The 14,120-nt window shown below is 32.0% G+C and overlaps 2 protein-coding genes across 5 annotated transcripts in view; both read right to left on the reverse strand.

The window, feature by feature from the left end:
* LOC111701756 (uncharacterized) overlaps positions 1-3,528 on the reverse strand; it is a 29,435-nt gene extending 25,907 nt beyond the window's left edge. For 2 of the 3 annotated variants that reach the window (XM_023473164.1, XM_023473166.1), the window contains exons 1-3: positions 3,468-3,522; positions 2,420-2,468; positions 2,162-2,209 (exon numbers count right to left, since the gene is read on the reverse strand). In XM_023473164.1, coding sequence (XP_023328932.1) covers positions 2,162-2,209; positions 2,420-2,432 — 61 coding nt within the window. In that variant the 5' untranslated portion in view covers positions 2,433-2,468; positions 3,468-3,522. Of the gene's footprint in view, positions 1-2,161; positions 2,366-2,419; positions 2,469-3,467 lie in introns of all 3 variants that reach the window. The other variant, XM_023473165.1, reaches the window with a different exon arrangement.
* A 2,015-nt stretch (positions 3,529-5,543) lies between these two features.
* On the reverse strand, positions 5,544-14,069 carry LOC111701765 (rab-like protein 3). Of its 2 annotated transcripts, XR_002765270.1 has the most exons (12): positions 13,733-14,069; positions 12,942-13,016; positions 11,517-11,581; positions 10,198-10,276; positions 9,609-9,682; positions 8,969-9,079; positions 8,400-8,479; positions 8,026-8,085; positions 7,522-7,576; positions 6,708-6,775; positions 6,055-6,378; positions 5,544-5,673 (listed from the first exon to the last, which is right to left on the reverse strand). XR_002765270.1 is itself a non-coding variant. In XM_023473177.1 (11 exons), the coding sequence occupies exons 1-11, from the start codon at positions 13,761-13,763 to the stop codon at positions 6,303-6,305; spliced, it is 774 nt and encodes a 257-aa protein (XP_023328945.1). In that variant the 5' UTR covers positions 13,764-14,069; the 3' UTR covers positions 5,986-6,302. The 2 variants fall into 2 exon arrangements, 1 of the variants encoding a protein (XP_023328945.1); XM_023473177.1 differs by lacking the exon at positions 5,544-5,673 and having other exon boundaries at positions 5,986-6,378.
* Positions 14,070-14,120: the final 51 nt, after the last annotated feature.

Below are 14,120 nucleotides of genomic sequence, written 5' to 3' on the forward strand. Positions count from 1 at the left end.
GTGTTGTATTATACTACGGCGATAATTTCAGTATAATGAAGACGACTTTTCATTTTAAGTTTTAATGTTAACAAGCTTTTCTCGAATTACATGAGAACATTTAAAATTCGGTGATGGTGATGGACCAAACTTCTGCAGGGTAAAAAACGTAGTTGTTAGTTCCACATTTATTGAAAATATATTTGATCCTCGTCAGTTCTAACGATATAAGAACCATTAAAATCGATAAAAAAAAATTTAAATTTTTCTAAAAAAATCACAAGGAAATTTGCAAATATTCACTTAAAAAAAATGTTTTATGAAAATTATTATTCCTTGAGAAATTGTTTCTGCCACAAAGATTAAAAACAAACTGTTTAGATGTATGTGTAATGTGTGTAGAGTAGTGGTGGGCGTATTTAAACCATTTAAAGAAGCTAAACCCTTTAAAGAAGCTTAAGCTTTAAGAGAAGCTTTTTAATTTGACACCCTCTCTTTGTTTCCTTGCTTTTCTGTATCAATGCTTTTTAAAAGCTAGATATAAATCAAATTTGAAATAGAAAATCGTCTTCACTATAATGCTTCATTTTATATATAATTATATACACACAAACATACATCCATATATGATTTTATAAGACAATTATTCACTTTATTTTTATTTGTTTTTAGACAAAATATATTTTTAATTTTTAAATTATTCTACATTTTTTATATATTTTCTTCTTTAATTTTTCAACAAACATGTTTTTTTCATAAGAAAAATAAACCGAAATTTTGTTTTTGATTCAAATTGGGAAGATCAAAAATATTTACCAACACCAAAAAAATGCGGAAATGAATCGTAAAAAAGGAAACCGACAAAAAAACTGAAAATTTATAACTTTTTCTGAAAACCGGAAACGGATCACAAATTTGGGGAAACGGATTGAAAAAAAAACAGGAAACCGACAAACAAATTGAAAATTTTTAACTTTTTCTGAAACCGTAAACGGACCCAAAAAATGCGGAAACCAATCCAAAAAACGGGAAACGAATCAAATGTATGTATGCATATAGCGGAAATGGATCAAAAATATTCAGAAATCCGGGTCCGTCCTAAATTAGTCTTTATTTAGGGTTAGGTAAGATTCAAACACTTTCTGGGCCGAGCGCTGCGGCTCGGACAGGCTAGGGGGCCGAGCGCTGCGGCCACGGCCCACGGGTTAGGTTAAGTTAAGACACTTTCTGGGCCGAGCGCTGTGGCTATGACAGGCTAGGGGGCCGAGCGAGCTGCGGCCACATGTGTTGAAATTAAGATCCATGTACAAAATTGATAGGAGGGGGGTGGGTCCAAAAATCGTTCTCTAGAAAATTACCGGAAATCCCTCAACATCTTCTCAGTTTTTCAAGGATTTCTGATAATTCTGGAAAGAAAACTGATCAAAAGTCACTTTTTGGTCCGTTTCCGTGTTGAGACGTTTCCATTTTCCATAGCACACATGAAATGTGATTTTCTTCCAAAATCTACCAATATAAAGACCTGACACTTGGACGATAAGCAACAGACTAAAGCTGAACTGATAATTTCCTAAATATATCACTTTGCAGTTCCCACTGATACTTATCTTGTATTAATATTACGTAGCACATGGAAGGATTAGAGCATGATTCATGTTTTCAGTCAGACTCAGATACAGTTGTCAGTTGGATTCAATGGACCGGACCGACCTTCTCTCTCCAATCAGGACTACACATTTCACATTTGTCTGGCTATATGACACTTGACTTTTAAATACATTATATAAAAATATGCAAAATTTAATAATTAAATAAAATTAAATTCTGTGAAATTATCTTTCCTATTATATTAAAAGAAGTTTGGAGAGTGACAATATCTATCCCTGCTACGGTGAAACACCGTCAACTCCCCCTCCCCTTTTCCTCCCCCACCCCATGCAACCAAGGAAACATAAGCTGCATATAATTTTAGAAATATGTTTTATGTTTTGTAAATTGCTTAAGTTAACAATTCTTTTAAAAATTAACAAGAAATATTTTATTTTTATTGTTAACGCCCATCAAGGCCATGTCGTGTAAGGCACGGAACACGGTGTTATACCGTGAGAGTAAGACTGCAAATATTGACATAGGATTATACTAAAATGAGTTATGACTTGAAAACTGTAACCTAATACTTTACCTGCAGCATCCAGGGACTTCCGTTTCAAGGAGTTCTGTGTGCCTGCCACTAACAAGAAATTCAGGACCAAAAATCAAGGTTTGCTAATAGTCGAGACCAAAGATCAAGGTTTGCCAAATGTCGAGACCAAAGATCAACCAAGGTTTGCCAAGTTGAAACCAAAGGCCAATCAAGGTTTGCCAAAAGATTGAGTGGAAAAGAAATCTAAGCAAAAACAATAATTTAATAAAATATGTTAAAATATGTCTCTAAAAATCCCTGGTTCTTCCATGCTTCTCTTTCTAGCTGTCTGGACCTCTCGTGAGTCCTAATATTTGCTTGATGAAACGAAAAACTAAAATTAAAAGGGAAAGTTCGCTATATTGAAAGGAGGACATCATATTGTTAAATAAACTCTATTTGATGTTTCTATAAAGATAAAAAGATATAAAACCAATATGTCTGATATCGAGAATGAAACAAAATTAAACCTAAAAAAATTCCACTTTCGCCCTTTAATTTTATACCAACTGTTTGGGATTAAAAACAATTATTCTCTCATCCATACATTTATTAGTATTCTGATCTGAGCCGCTATTTAAAGCCTAGTCTCGAGGTTTAAATCCCTTTGTCTCAACTCTTAACGTTAAAAGTTCGACACAACTTGGTGAGTTTTGTCGAAGCGATTGGTTTTAAATTATAGAATCGCAATCAACTCGAAGAAAATTAGTCTTAATATATTTCAAGCAATTAGCTTTGAGACAAATTTTACAGGAATTATCTAAATCGTGTGTTTTTGTGAAAGAGAGAACTCAAGAGTTGAAAATGTTTGTTCGAGTTTGTGTTTGAGAGGTAGTTAATATTTAACAATAATTAAGTCGGCTCTAAAATTCCTGGTCACTAATTACTTTTTAAAGAAAATTAGTTAATAAAAAGTAAGCTGATGAAGTTGTCAGTAGATACATAATGTACAAGGGCGGACAATAGTAATGTTCCTTAGTCTTACTCATTAATAAAAGTTGTAAAATTGTTCCTAATTAACAGTTATTTCTTTTTGTACTTAACTTGCTTTAAATTCCCTTTATTGAAGATTGTTCCCAATTCATATACGTGTTCAATATGAATGACGTTTTTTCGTCATATGTATGTTTTCTCTTTATTTTCCTTCCTTGTTACTTGCACAATGTTCCTATTTTTGTTCCTATTCCTAACACTGTGTCCCTAAGCCCTAAATCCTTTATTTTTCAGAATTTTTATGGTATCTGAAAAATCTACCCCCCCCCCCTCGCTGAAATACTATGTCCTCCCCTGATAATGTACGTTTTACCTTTACTTCAGATCTGCTGCGAATTTTCACATCGTCGATCTATTAATATTCGGTTCTGAAAAAAAATATTTGATTTGTATTATTTGTATTAAGAATGCGACTGCAATAAGCTAAATTATTAACGAGTGGGAAATTAAGATTTATATATAATTATTAGCTTAGGAACCCAGCTTTACCTGGAAAATAAGTTTCCTTTATAAGAGTCAACCTATTTAACTCAGACTTAAAGCTAAGAACATTTCTACCGAGTTACCAATTAAAATTTAACACAAATCGGTTTAAGGGGTTCCTGAGTTATGATCAGACATACAAACAGATTACTACTTAATATATATATGGATAATAATTGTGATAAAATAAGATGTTTTCAGGGGTAATATATTTTAGACAGTATATAAATAAAGTCTTGTTTGAATGTGTAAGAACTACTCACATGACGACTTTGAGTTTTTTTAAATGCATTAATTATGCAACTGTTTATTCGGAAATGCTATAACTACTATGACCGGAGGGTATTTTAAAAACAAAATTTAAAACAGCCCAAAACTTTTGAAATTCATTGAGCTATTATACAGATGCAAAGTTTAAGAATATTTTTAAAAGCACATAAAAAAGACGAAAAGAAAATAAATTTTCAAAATATTTCGATATGGATATTAAAAGATACGTCTCAAGCCGCTGAATACAAAATAAATGAAATTTTTGATTATTAAACAGTTCAATTTATGGACCAAAAACGAGTTTTTATGGTACTAAAATTTTCAATACAAAAACCTTTTTTTTTGTTTTTAATTGGTTTAATAATTAAAAAACCCATTTTAACTGAACTTTTCTGAATTTAGTGTCTTCAGATGGATCTTCTGATAAGGGATCAAAAGATCAAAATATTTTTTTTAAGTCTTCTTCAAAGGATTTAAAATCCGATCAACTTTGACAACTAGGTCGCTAATAAAAAAGCAAATAAATCAACCAACCCTAGACTGTTTATCTGTATTAAAAGTATATAAAAATGTAATATAAATAACAAATTCATTCATTCATTCATTCATATCTTTATTCAACTACAAAGCACAAGATAATACAAATAAAAAATCACAATTTACTATGTAGTTTGGACCCGCCTAACCAGAGTTGGTTGTTTTGATTGGTTGTCCCATTATAAGAGTTTCCTCTTTTTTTGGGTCCGTTTCCGGTTTTCTAAAAAAGTTTTAAATTCTCAGTTTGTTGATCGGTTTCCTTTTTTTTTGGGTCCGTTTCCTCATTTTTTGGGTTCGTTTCCGGTTTTCAAAAAAGTTTCAAATTCTCAGTTTTTTGATCGGTTTCCTCTTTTATTGGGTCTGTTTCCTCATTTTTTTGGTCAGTTTCCGGTTTTCATAAAAAGTTTTAAATTCTCAGTTTGTTGATCGGTTTCCTCTTTTTTTGGGGCCGTTTCCTCATTTTTTGGGTCCGTTTCCGGTTTTCAAAAAAAGTTTTAAATTCTCAGTTTGTTGATCGGTTTCCCATTTTTTTAGGTCTGTTTCCGGTTTTCAAAAAAGAATTTTAAAATTTTATTCTGTTAGTAGGTTTCCTCTTTATTTGGGCCAGTTTCCTGTTTTTTAAAAATGTTAATATCCCAGTTTTATTGGTTTGTACCCTTTTTTGATCGGTTCCCTCATTTATTGGGTCAGTTTCCGGTTTTCAGAAAAAAATTCATTATTTTCGAATTTCAATTAATTTTCATTAGTATCTGGTTTAAAATAAAATATTACGGTTTTGGCTTTAATTGGAGTTTTCATCTCCTTCTGGGTCAAAACTGTTTCTCAGAACAGTGTATAGTGTACGATATATAAAATGTACCTTTTACTTTTAATACTCGACCTGTCGAAAGGTAAAAAATCTTCACTTACAAATTTAAATGTCAAATGCATTTTGGCGCTTCGCGCCTATCGTTTGCAACTTTTAACTGCGAATCTATCTGTGAGCAATGGGCATCTTTTCTATTACAATATATGTATAAAAATAACAAAAATAAATTTTTGGGCCCGACCGGTTCAGCCGTTTTGACGTTTATTAGATACAAACAGACAGACAGACAGAGCAGCAAAGTATATATATATAGATATGAGGACACATTGAATAATTGTGTACACTGTACATACTGTACATACTGTGCAGAGTGTAAAAGCTAGCGGCAAACATACCTGATATTCATCAACAATCATATTTCCTGCATTAAAACATAGATTATCAGAAGATTTAAAACATAATATCAACAGGGTTGGTTCTGAATTAAAAAAATCGGATGGAAATAAAGCAGGAGTGTGTAATGTATATCTTTAAGAATTTATTTACCCTTTCCACTTTAATGATCTTGGGAAAAAGTAAAAAATTATACATCAAAAAGCAAGTGTTTTCATCCTTTTACCCAAAACTTTATTTATTTTCCAATAAAAATCATTTTCCCCATTTCAATAAATAAAGAAAATTTAACAAAGATGGGCAGTGTGGGAGGGGCGGGAGGGGGGAGATAAAATTTCCAAAACTTTCACTTAACTTTATTAATTATTAGCTGATATTAAATGCCAACTGATCAATGCTCACTACTCACGCTTAAAATGTTACAATTTTTCTAAATAAATAAATTCTCTAATCTGATCTGCAGGTCGGATATAGAATAATCTGATCTGGAGGTCGGATATTGAATAATCTGATCTGGAGGTCGGATATAGAATAATGTGATCTGGAGGTCGGATATAGAATAATCTGATCTGGAGGTCGGATATAGAATAATCTGATCTGGAGGTCGGATATAGAATAATCTGATCTGGAGGTCGGATATAGAATTATCGAGGCAGGTTAATGCAAAACAGAAGAAAACTGGAGACTTGAAGTGCGGTCTGAGAGGACACTCGGCACCTTCTCCATACGCCGTCTAATATTCAACCAATCTTAAGGAAATTAAAAAAGCAAAGCTTGTTAACGCCCATCAAGGCCATGTCGTGTAAGGCACACTCTCATCAACGCTTTAAGTAATAATAGCAAAGAAACTTTCTAAAGTGGTAATCTCTGTTTGTTTGATGTCAGATCATTCACGGGAACCGCTTGACCGATTTGCCTCAACTTTTGATTGGGAAACTCGGTAACCACTGAAATCTTCTTAGCAAATTAGATAGGTTAACTTGTATAAAGAAAGTTTAGCTAGTAGGCAAAGGTGGGTGTCCGAGCTGTTAATAAATAAGAATATTTGAATAAGATGGTTTCCTGTCGGTTGGTTGTATATGCGTTAAACTTCCTTTTCTTCTAGAATCAGTAAACTGTTTTTCTATCACCTACAATAAGTTCCGTAATAAAATTATTTAAATTACAAGAAATTTTCATTTTAAAGAGATGTTTTTACGTTGGATAGATTTAAAGAAAAGAATTAAATTAATGAAGATGCATAAAGATTATTTTTAAAGAAAGATTGTAGCAAATAATTGACGAAGAAGAAATATGAAGATAGTTTGAAGTTAAATCAGTAAAGTGTTGAGAAAATAAAATAGGAGGAGTGTTGAGAACTTGAAATAGAAAGAGTGTTGAGAACTTGAAATAGAAAGAGTGTTGAGAAGATGAAATAGGAAGAGTGTTGAGAAGATGAAATAGGAAGAGTGTTGAGAACTTGAAATAGAAAGAGTGTTGAGAAGATAAAATATGAAGAGTGTTGAGAAGATGAAATAGGAAGAGTGTTGAGAAGATGAAACAGGAAGAGTGTTGAGAAGATGAAATTGGAAGAGAGTTGAGAAGATGAAATAGAAAGAGTTTTAAAAAGATAAAATAGGAAGAATGTTGAGAACTTGAAATAGGAAGAATTTTGAGAACATGAAATAGTGAAATAGAAAGAGTGTTGAGAACATGAAATAGGAAGAGTGTCGAGAAAATGAAATAGAAAGAATGTTAAGATGAAAAAGGAAAACTGCTAAGAAGATGAAATAGGGTGTTTGTTTAGAAAAAGGAATAATGAAGAAAATATAGTTGGATTGAGTTTGAGTTCAAATAGGAAGAGTTAAAAAATACAATTTAAAAAATCAAATCGAACCTTATCGAAAAACCTTGTAAGTTTAGCAGCAGAGCTTGTTCCTGCAGCAAGTCCACTGTATAAACAATCTTATCTCAGCTCGAATTAAAAACATATTTTATCTTATCTTGAACTTTAAAACAATAATTTGCATAAAAACAGATTCAATGAATCATAACAATTTCAAATAACAAATACAAAATTACAGCGCTGAAGCCACGTTGAATTAGATTTGGTTTTTCGCGGAAATTTAAGTTACTCTGACATAACAATTCTAAATTATTCTGTTATCAAAGAACCGATGGTTTGGATATTTTAGTTTTTATTTAATGAAAAATTTCCACAGCTCTTTATGTTAATGTTAATGTTGAAATAAATGAAAAATTAAAAAATTGGAATAAAGTTTTAAAAAATACTCTAATCATAAATATATTTAGAGCTAATTTATATCTAACACTTCTTTAAAAAGGCAAAAAATATTTTTATCCAAAAAATGTAAAAGTGGTGCAAAAGCTAATATTGTTCCTTGGATCTCCAGTGTTAAGATGAATTTCTTCAACTCCGAATTCCTCCGCAATATCAGATCTGAACAATAATAAAAAAAATGACAAAATGAGACGCTTAGAAATGGAATTTTGTTAAATTAAAAGTTCCCCATTTGTCTGTGAAGCGATGTTAACCTGTAATTGTGGCTTTTCCGGTAAGTAACTGGTGAATTTCTACAGAAGAGAAAAGCAATACACTGGACGAGGTTTTGTATGTTTCAAATAAAATTGAAAGAAAGAATACGAAATCATTCTTAGACAAGGAGTTTAAAAAGTTACGTTAATTTAGGCTTTCAGTCCCTTGAGGATAAAATAATTCTCCCCAAACTTTTGATTTGCAAACTTGTCTTTTACCTTTTCTGATGAGTTGGGAGACCACGTTTTTCTTGAGCAGAATCCATTTTAGTTCCCATCACTAGTAGAGGGATAGCAACCTTAAATATATATATATGTAATTTCTATCACTCGTAGAAGGATAGCAACTTTAAATATATATATATATGTAATTTCTATCACTAGTAGAGGGATAGCAACCTTAAATATATATATATGTAATTTCTATCACTAGTAGAGGAATAGCAACCTTAAATATATATATATATGTAATTTCTATCACTAGTAGAGGGATAGCAACCTTAAATATATATATATGTAATTTCTATCACTAGTAGAGGGATAGCAACCTTAAATATATATATATATGTAATTTCTATCACTAGTAGAGGGATAGCAACCTTAAATATATATATATATGTAATTTCTATCACTAGTAGAGATATAGAAACCTGAAATATATATAATATGTACATATTTATATATATTCATTATATAAATACAACTGTTCAAATGACAGGTCGTTTTCAAAATAAAATCATCACTCAGGACCAATTTTTTTAAAACGAGGTTAAAATTTCGTTCACTACCTCTCCGATATCCGTCCCTGATATATTTCCATCCTCCCAGGCGGCGGCTGTTCCTCCGCCTCCTCCGCCTCGGGATCCAAATTTGCCGGATCCAGACTCACATCTTGTCACCTTTCATATTATTGTATTAGAGGGACTGTAGATAAACTTCAGTCGACCCTTCACTTAAATCTCTATCTGAGTAACAATGAAAAAGATATCTTTGTTTCTTTATCTTAAAAAGTGTTGATTTCTAAAGATTTCCTTCGTTTTCTAATGTCTCTGCACCAAGAAATCCATCAGTTACTTTGGTGGAGAAACCACAATTTAAAATAATTAATTGATGAGCTGAAATTAGGACAAAGGTTAAGAGGTACAGTTTTGAATTGGACAGTCCCCCATAATAAGGTTTAGAATTAAAAGCAAATTAACTTAAGAAGTTTAATAATTTTCAATGTTTTAAAAACTCTTTTCATGTCTAACATTTAAATGGTTTAAACTGTAGGGGAGGAGGGAAGAACCGTCCATTGGAAAGAATCATTAAAGGACAATTATCATATATTTTCAAATAGGTAAAGAGCCGCCATTAAATAGCAAAAATATTAAAAAATTCAATTGGCAGACTTTTATAATAACTTGGATTTTTATAGTTAATACATACCTCAGCTAGCCAACGGTTCAGGTTCAAACAGGATTTCCGGTTTGAGAGATCATGTACCAGGATTATACCATGTACTGCAAATATATTTCCGGTTTAAGAGATTATGTACCAGGATTATATCATGTACTGCAAATATATTTCCGGTTTAAGAGATCATGTACCAGGATTATACCATGTACTGCAAATATATTTCCGGTTTAAGGAATCATGTACCAGGATTATACCATGTACTGCAAATATATTTCCGGTTTAAGAGATTATGTACCAGGATTATATCATGTACTGCAAATATATTTCCAGGATTATACCATGTACTGCAAATATATTTCCGGTTTAAGGAATCATGTACCAGGATTATACCATGTACTGCAAATATATTTCCGGTTTAAGAGTTCTCTCATTGATAGCGCTTAAAAATTTCCGGCTTCTGATTGACTTTTCGGTTTTAGCAAACAACACTCTGATTGGTTGAATTTTAAACATCTTCAGATTGACAAAAAAGAGGAGATCTACCATTGACCTCGATATCCACAATACAAGAGTTTCCATCTTTGAATTCATTTTCTAAACAGTTAAAGTAGATCCTTACCTACATTATAAAATACATGCCGCGTATTTCTATGCGCATGACTGCCCCCAATATCCCAAAGTTCAATGCAGTACGTTTTCTATTTATCAACATATTATCACGTCACGAAAATATAAAACAACTAGCTTTGGAACCCAGCTTTGCCTTGAAATTTGAGGCAAATCGGTTAAGGGGTTCAAAAGTTATGATCGGACACACAACAAACATGCAGAGATACTACTTTAAATAGTTAGATGAGCTTATTAACATGGGAATTGAGCCACAATATTAATTTCGTTTATAATTTCAAAAAATAAAAAAGAATACAGTTTGTATGACATTATAGACATGCGGCACCTGGGCTTTCCAAAATGTGACCAGATTGTCGCTGAAACGAAAGGAGACATTGGAAGTTAGATAATTTTGGTTATATTTATGGTAATATTGGTTCTTAGCTTGGTATAAAATGTCTAAATTGGATTGAATATTTTAGAGAAAGTATATAATTTCTAGGCAACGCCGGGTAACCAACCTAGTCCTTATATAAACCAGTATTTTGTGTTTGTTTGTCTGTCCGATCATTAATAACTCATTTGTATCAAATTTTGATTGGGGAACTTGGTAAAACCATGGAAATGTTCGTAGCTTGGATTTTAAAATGTTAAAATCTATAGGTAAAGCAGGGTTCCCAGTACAAAGTTTTCAATATCTCATTCATATTTTAGGACCACATTATTGAAATCCTTGAACTGAGGAAATATGCTGTGCATTGTTTTGAGTTAAGTTAAGATAAATCTTCCTCATAGGAAATAAAACATTTTGTGGAACCATTTTGATTGGCGACCAGGAGAGTATTTTCTTACTCCCCCCCCCCCCTCAAGGGGAGAAAAGAATTTAGCCCGGGGAAGAAAATTCAAGAAAAAAGAGAGAGGAGAGAAAAGAAAAGAAAAAAAGAAAAAGGAAAAAAGAAAAAAAAATTTCCCTACGGGAAAGGAAATTCTGGACAATGATGACAGAAAGGGGGGGAAACAATTAAGCTTCTAGTAAGAATATACTTCCCTGTGGGCGACGCCAGAACGTCAACCTCTATTTCAGTAAATGATGAGTTGTCCTTAAATGATAATAATATTCACAATAATGAAAACAATAATATGAATGACTAATTTGAATTTTTTTAGCCTATGTTACAATAGGTTTCCTCAAAAAATTTCTACCCATTCGGTCCAGCTGATTGGCCAGCTATATCTACCATGTGTTATATATATATATATATATATGTATATGAGCGAAGAACTTTATTATATCGAATAGATAATAATAATAATATTCATGATAAATTCCTGATTGACAGTTCCCTCCAGGTATTCATGAAGTTTAACCTCAACAGAACATCCAACTGTCCAGCCTTAATTTAGAGGTAGTCAGTTCAAGTTAGTTTAAAACTACAATACAGATGGAGTTAGTTTAAATCTACAATACAGGGGGAGTTAGTCTAAAACTACAATACAGGGGGAGTTAGTTTAAAACTACAATACAGGTTAAGTTAGTTTAAAACTACAATACAGGTGAAGTTAGTTTAAAACTACAATACAGGTGGAGTTAGTTTAAAACTACAATACAGGTAGTTTAAAACTACAATACAGGGGAGTTAGTTTAAAACTACAATACAGGGGGAGTTAGTTTAAAACTACAATACAGGTGGAGTTAGTTTAAAACTACAATACAGGTGAAGTTAGTTCAAAACTACAATACAGGTGAAGTTAGTTTAAAATTACAATACAGGGGGAGTTAGTTTAAAACTACAATACAGGGTGAGTTAGTTTAAAACTACAATACAGGTGAAGTTAGTTCAAAACTACAATACAGGTGAAGTTAGTTTAAAACTACAATACAGGGGGAGTTAGTTTAAAACTACAATACAGGTGGAGTTAGTTTAAAACTACAATACAGGGAGGGAGTTAGTTTAAAACTACAATACAGGGGAGTTAGTTTAACAAAACAGAGGAGGTAGATTCAACACTACAGTAAACGGGGATATAGTTCAGAACTAAAATACAGGGGGATACGTTAAAACTTCAACAACAAGGAGTTGGCTCAACACTACAATATAAGGGGAGCTATTTCATACAAAAATAGAAGGGGAGTTAATTCATACAAAGTTACAAGAAGAGTTAGTTTAAAACTTATAGCTGCTCCATGATAAAGTTGAGAAGCTACCTGAATTATTTAAAGCTGCTCCATAATAAGGTTGGGAAGTTACCTTGATTATTTAGACCTGCTCTATAATAAGGTTGAGAAGCTACCTGGATTATTAGAAGCTGCTCCATAATAAGGTTGGGAAGTTACCTTGATTATTTAGAGCTGCCACATGATAAGGTTGAGAGGCTACCTGGATTATTTAGAGCTGCTCCATAATAAGATTGGGAAGTTACCTGGATTATTTAGAGCTGCCCCATGATAAGGTTGAGAAGCTACCTGGATTATTTAGAGCTGCTCCATAATAAGGTTGGGAAGTTACCTGGATTATTTAGAGCTACTCAAAAATAAGGTTGGGAAGTTACCTGGATTATTTAGAGCTGCTCCATGATAAGGTTGAGAAGCTACCTGGATTTCTTTAAAGCTGCTCCATAATAAGGTTGGGAAGTTACCTGGATTATTTAGAGCTTCTACTTGAATTAATCAAAGCTGCTTCATGGAATGGTTTGGAAACTACCTGGATTACCTGGATTTTTAAAAGCGGCTACATAATATGGTTGGGAAGCTACCTGGATTATTCAAAGCTGCTCCGTGACAGATTAGGTTGGTAAGAGCAGTTTTTCCGACACCACTGTCCCCAACAACTAATTTGTTAAATTCCATAAATAAAAATAAGGTGAGTATGATAAAAAGAAAGTAGATGACGGTAATCATATATTCGAGGAATTATGGAAAATAATTTATGCTGGGTTTGTTAAATTTTACAACGGCATAGAACTCCATGTTTTTCTCGATTAAAATTGTATGCCAACCCTACCAGGGATCTGGAGTGTACACTTGTATGCAGTGTGAACTCATTGATAAAACTTCAAACATTTCTCAGAAAATCCCAAGTATTTCTTGTCTGATTCAGTATATTTTAATTCAAATAAAAACATTTGTTCTCCCGGAAAACAAGTAATTTTATTTCTAAAAATATTAGCAGATTGTATGCAAAGTTTACTGTGGATAAATAAAGATAACTCGTCATCTTTGATCCTATATTCAAAGCGTACCGTTAAAAAGCATGCCACTCTAAACTTGAAGAGACTCTTAAAATTACGTCTACATGTCCCTTTATCGTTTCTTCGCGGGGGGATATATTCAATTTTTAATCGTTAATAATCTCAAAGGATTCGACCAACTTTAAACTATAGAAAAAAAGACAATAATCTAAAATATGTAAAAATGAATGAATCAAAAATCAGATATTGGCAAAACAAAAGTTATGGTTATTTTAATTAAGTTTATCCAGCAAGTTAGATTCATGAAAATTCGCAAATTCAACCCGACAAACATTAGATAGAAGATAGTTTCTGACCTAAAACTCGAACTCTTTCAAGATCACTCATCTCATTATTTTCTTATTTTCTCTGAAACATACATAAATGTATAATTTCATTAAAATAAAAAATTTCTTGCCGACCATCACAGTATTGTTTCGAAATTGAAATTTATTTTTTATTTACAATATTTTATCACAAGAATTTATTTTAAACATTTTGGTAACTATTTATCTGACAATACTAAAAATAAAATTTTTAATAACTTTTTTACGTTTCCATAATGCTATCGAATTACTGTCACTTGCGTCCTTTCTTTTAATTGTTCTTCCTTTTAATTAAGAAAATATGTAATAAAAAGAGAGTAAGACGACATTAATCATTCCATTAATTTTCTGGTGACAACTGCCAATCAAAACTTCTCTT

Source organism: Eurytemora carolleeae, unplaced genomic scaffold (genome assembly GCF_000591075.1).
Source record: "Eurytemora carolleeae unplaced genomic scaffold, Eaff_2.0 scaffold448, whole genome shotgun sequence".
Classification (NCBI taxonomy): domain Eukaryota; kingdom Metazoa; phylum Arthropoda; class Copepoda; order Calanoida; family Temoridae; genus Eurytemora; species Eurytemora carolleeae.

What these genes read in the sequence shown, in the direction of transcription:
- LOC111701765 (XM_023473177.1), bottom strand. Translation starts at nt 13,763, where the DNA reads ATGAGTGATCTTGAAAGAGTTCGAGTTTTAG. An exon ending in TGAACCGTTGGCTAGCTGAG is followed by an intron (nt 9,080 to 9,608) that starts GTATGTATTAAC and finishes ATAATATGAAAG; the next exon opens with GTGACAAGATGTGAGTCTGG. An exon ending in CTTAACACTGGAGATCCAAG is followed by an intron (nt 7,577 to 8,025) that starts GAACAATATTAG and finishes TTGTTTATACAG; the next exon opens with TGGACTTGCTGCAGGAACAA.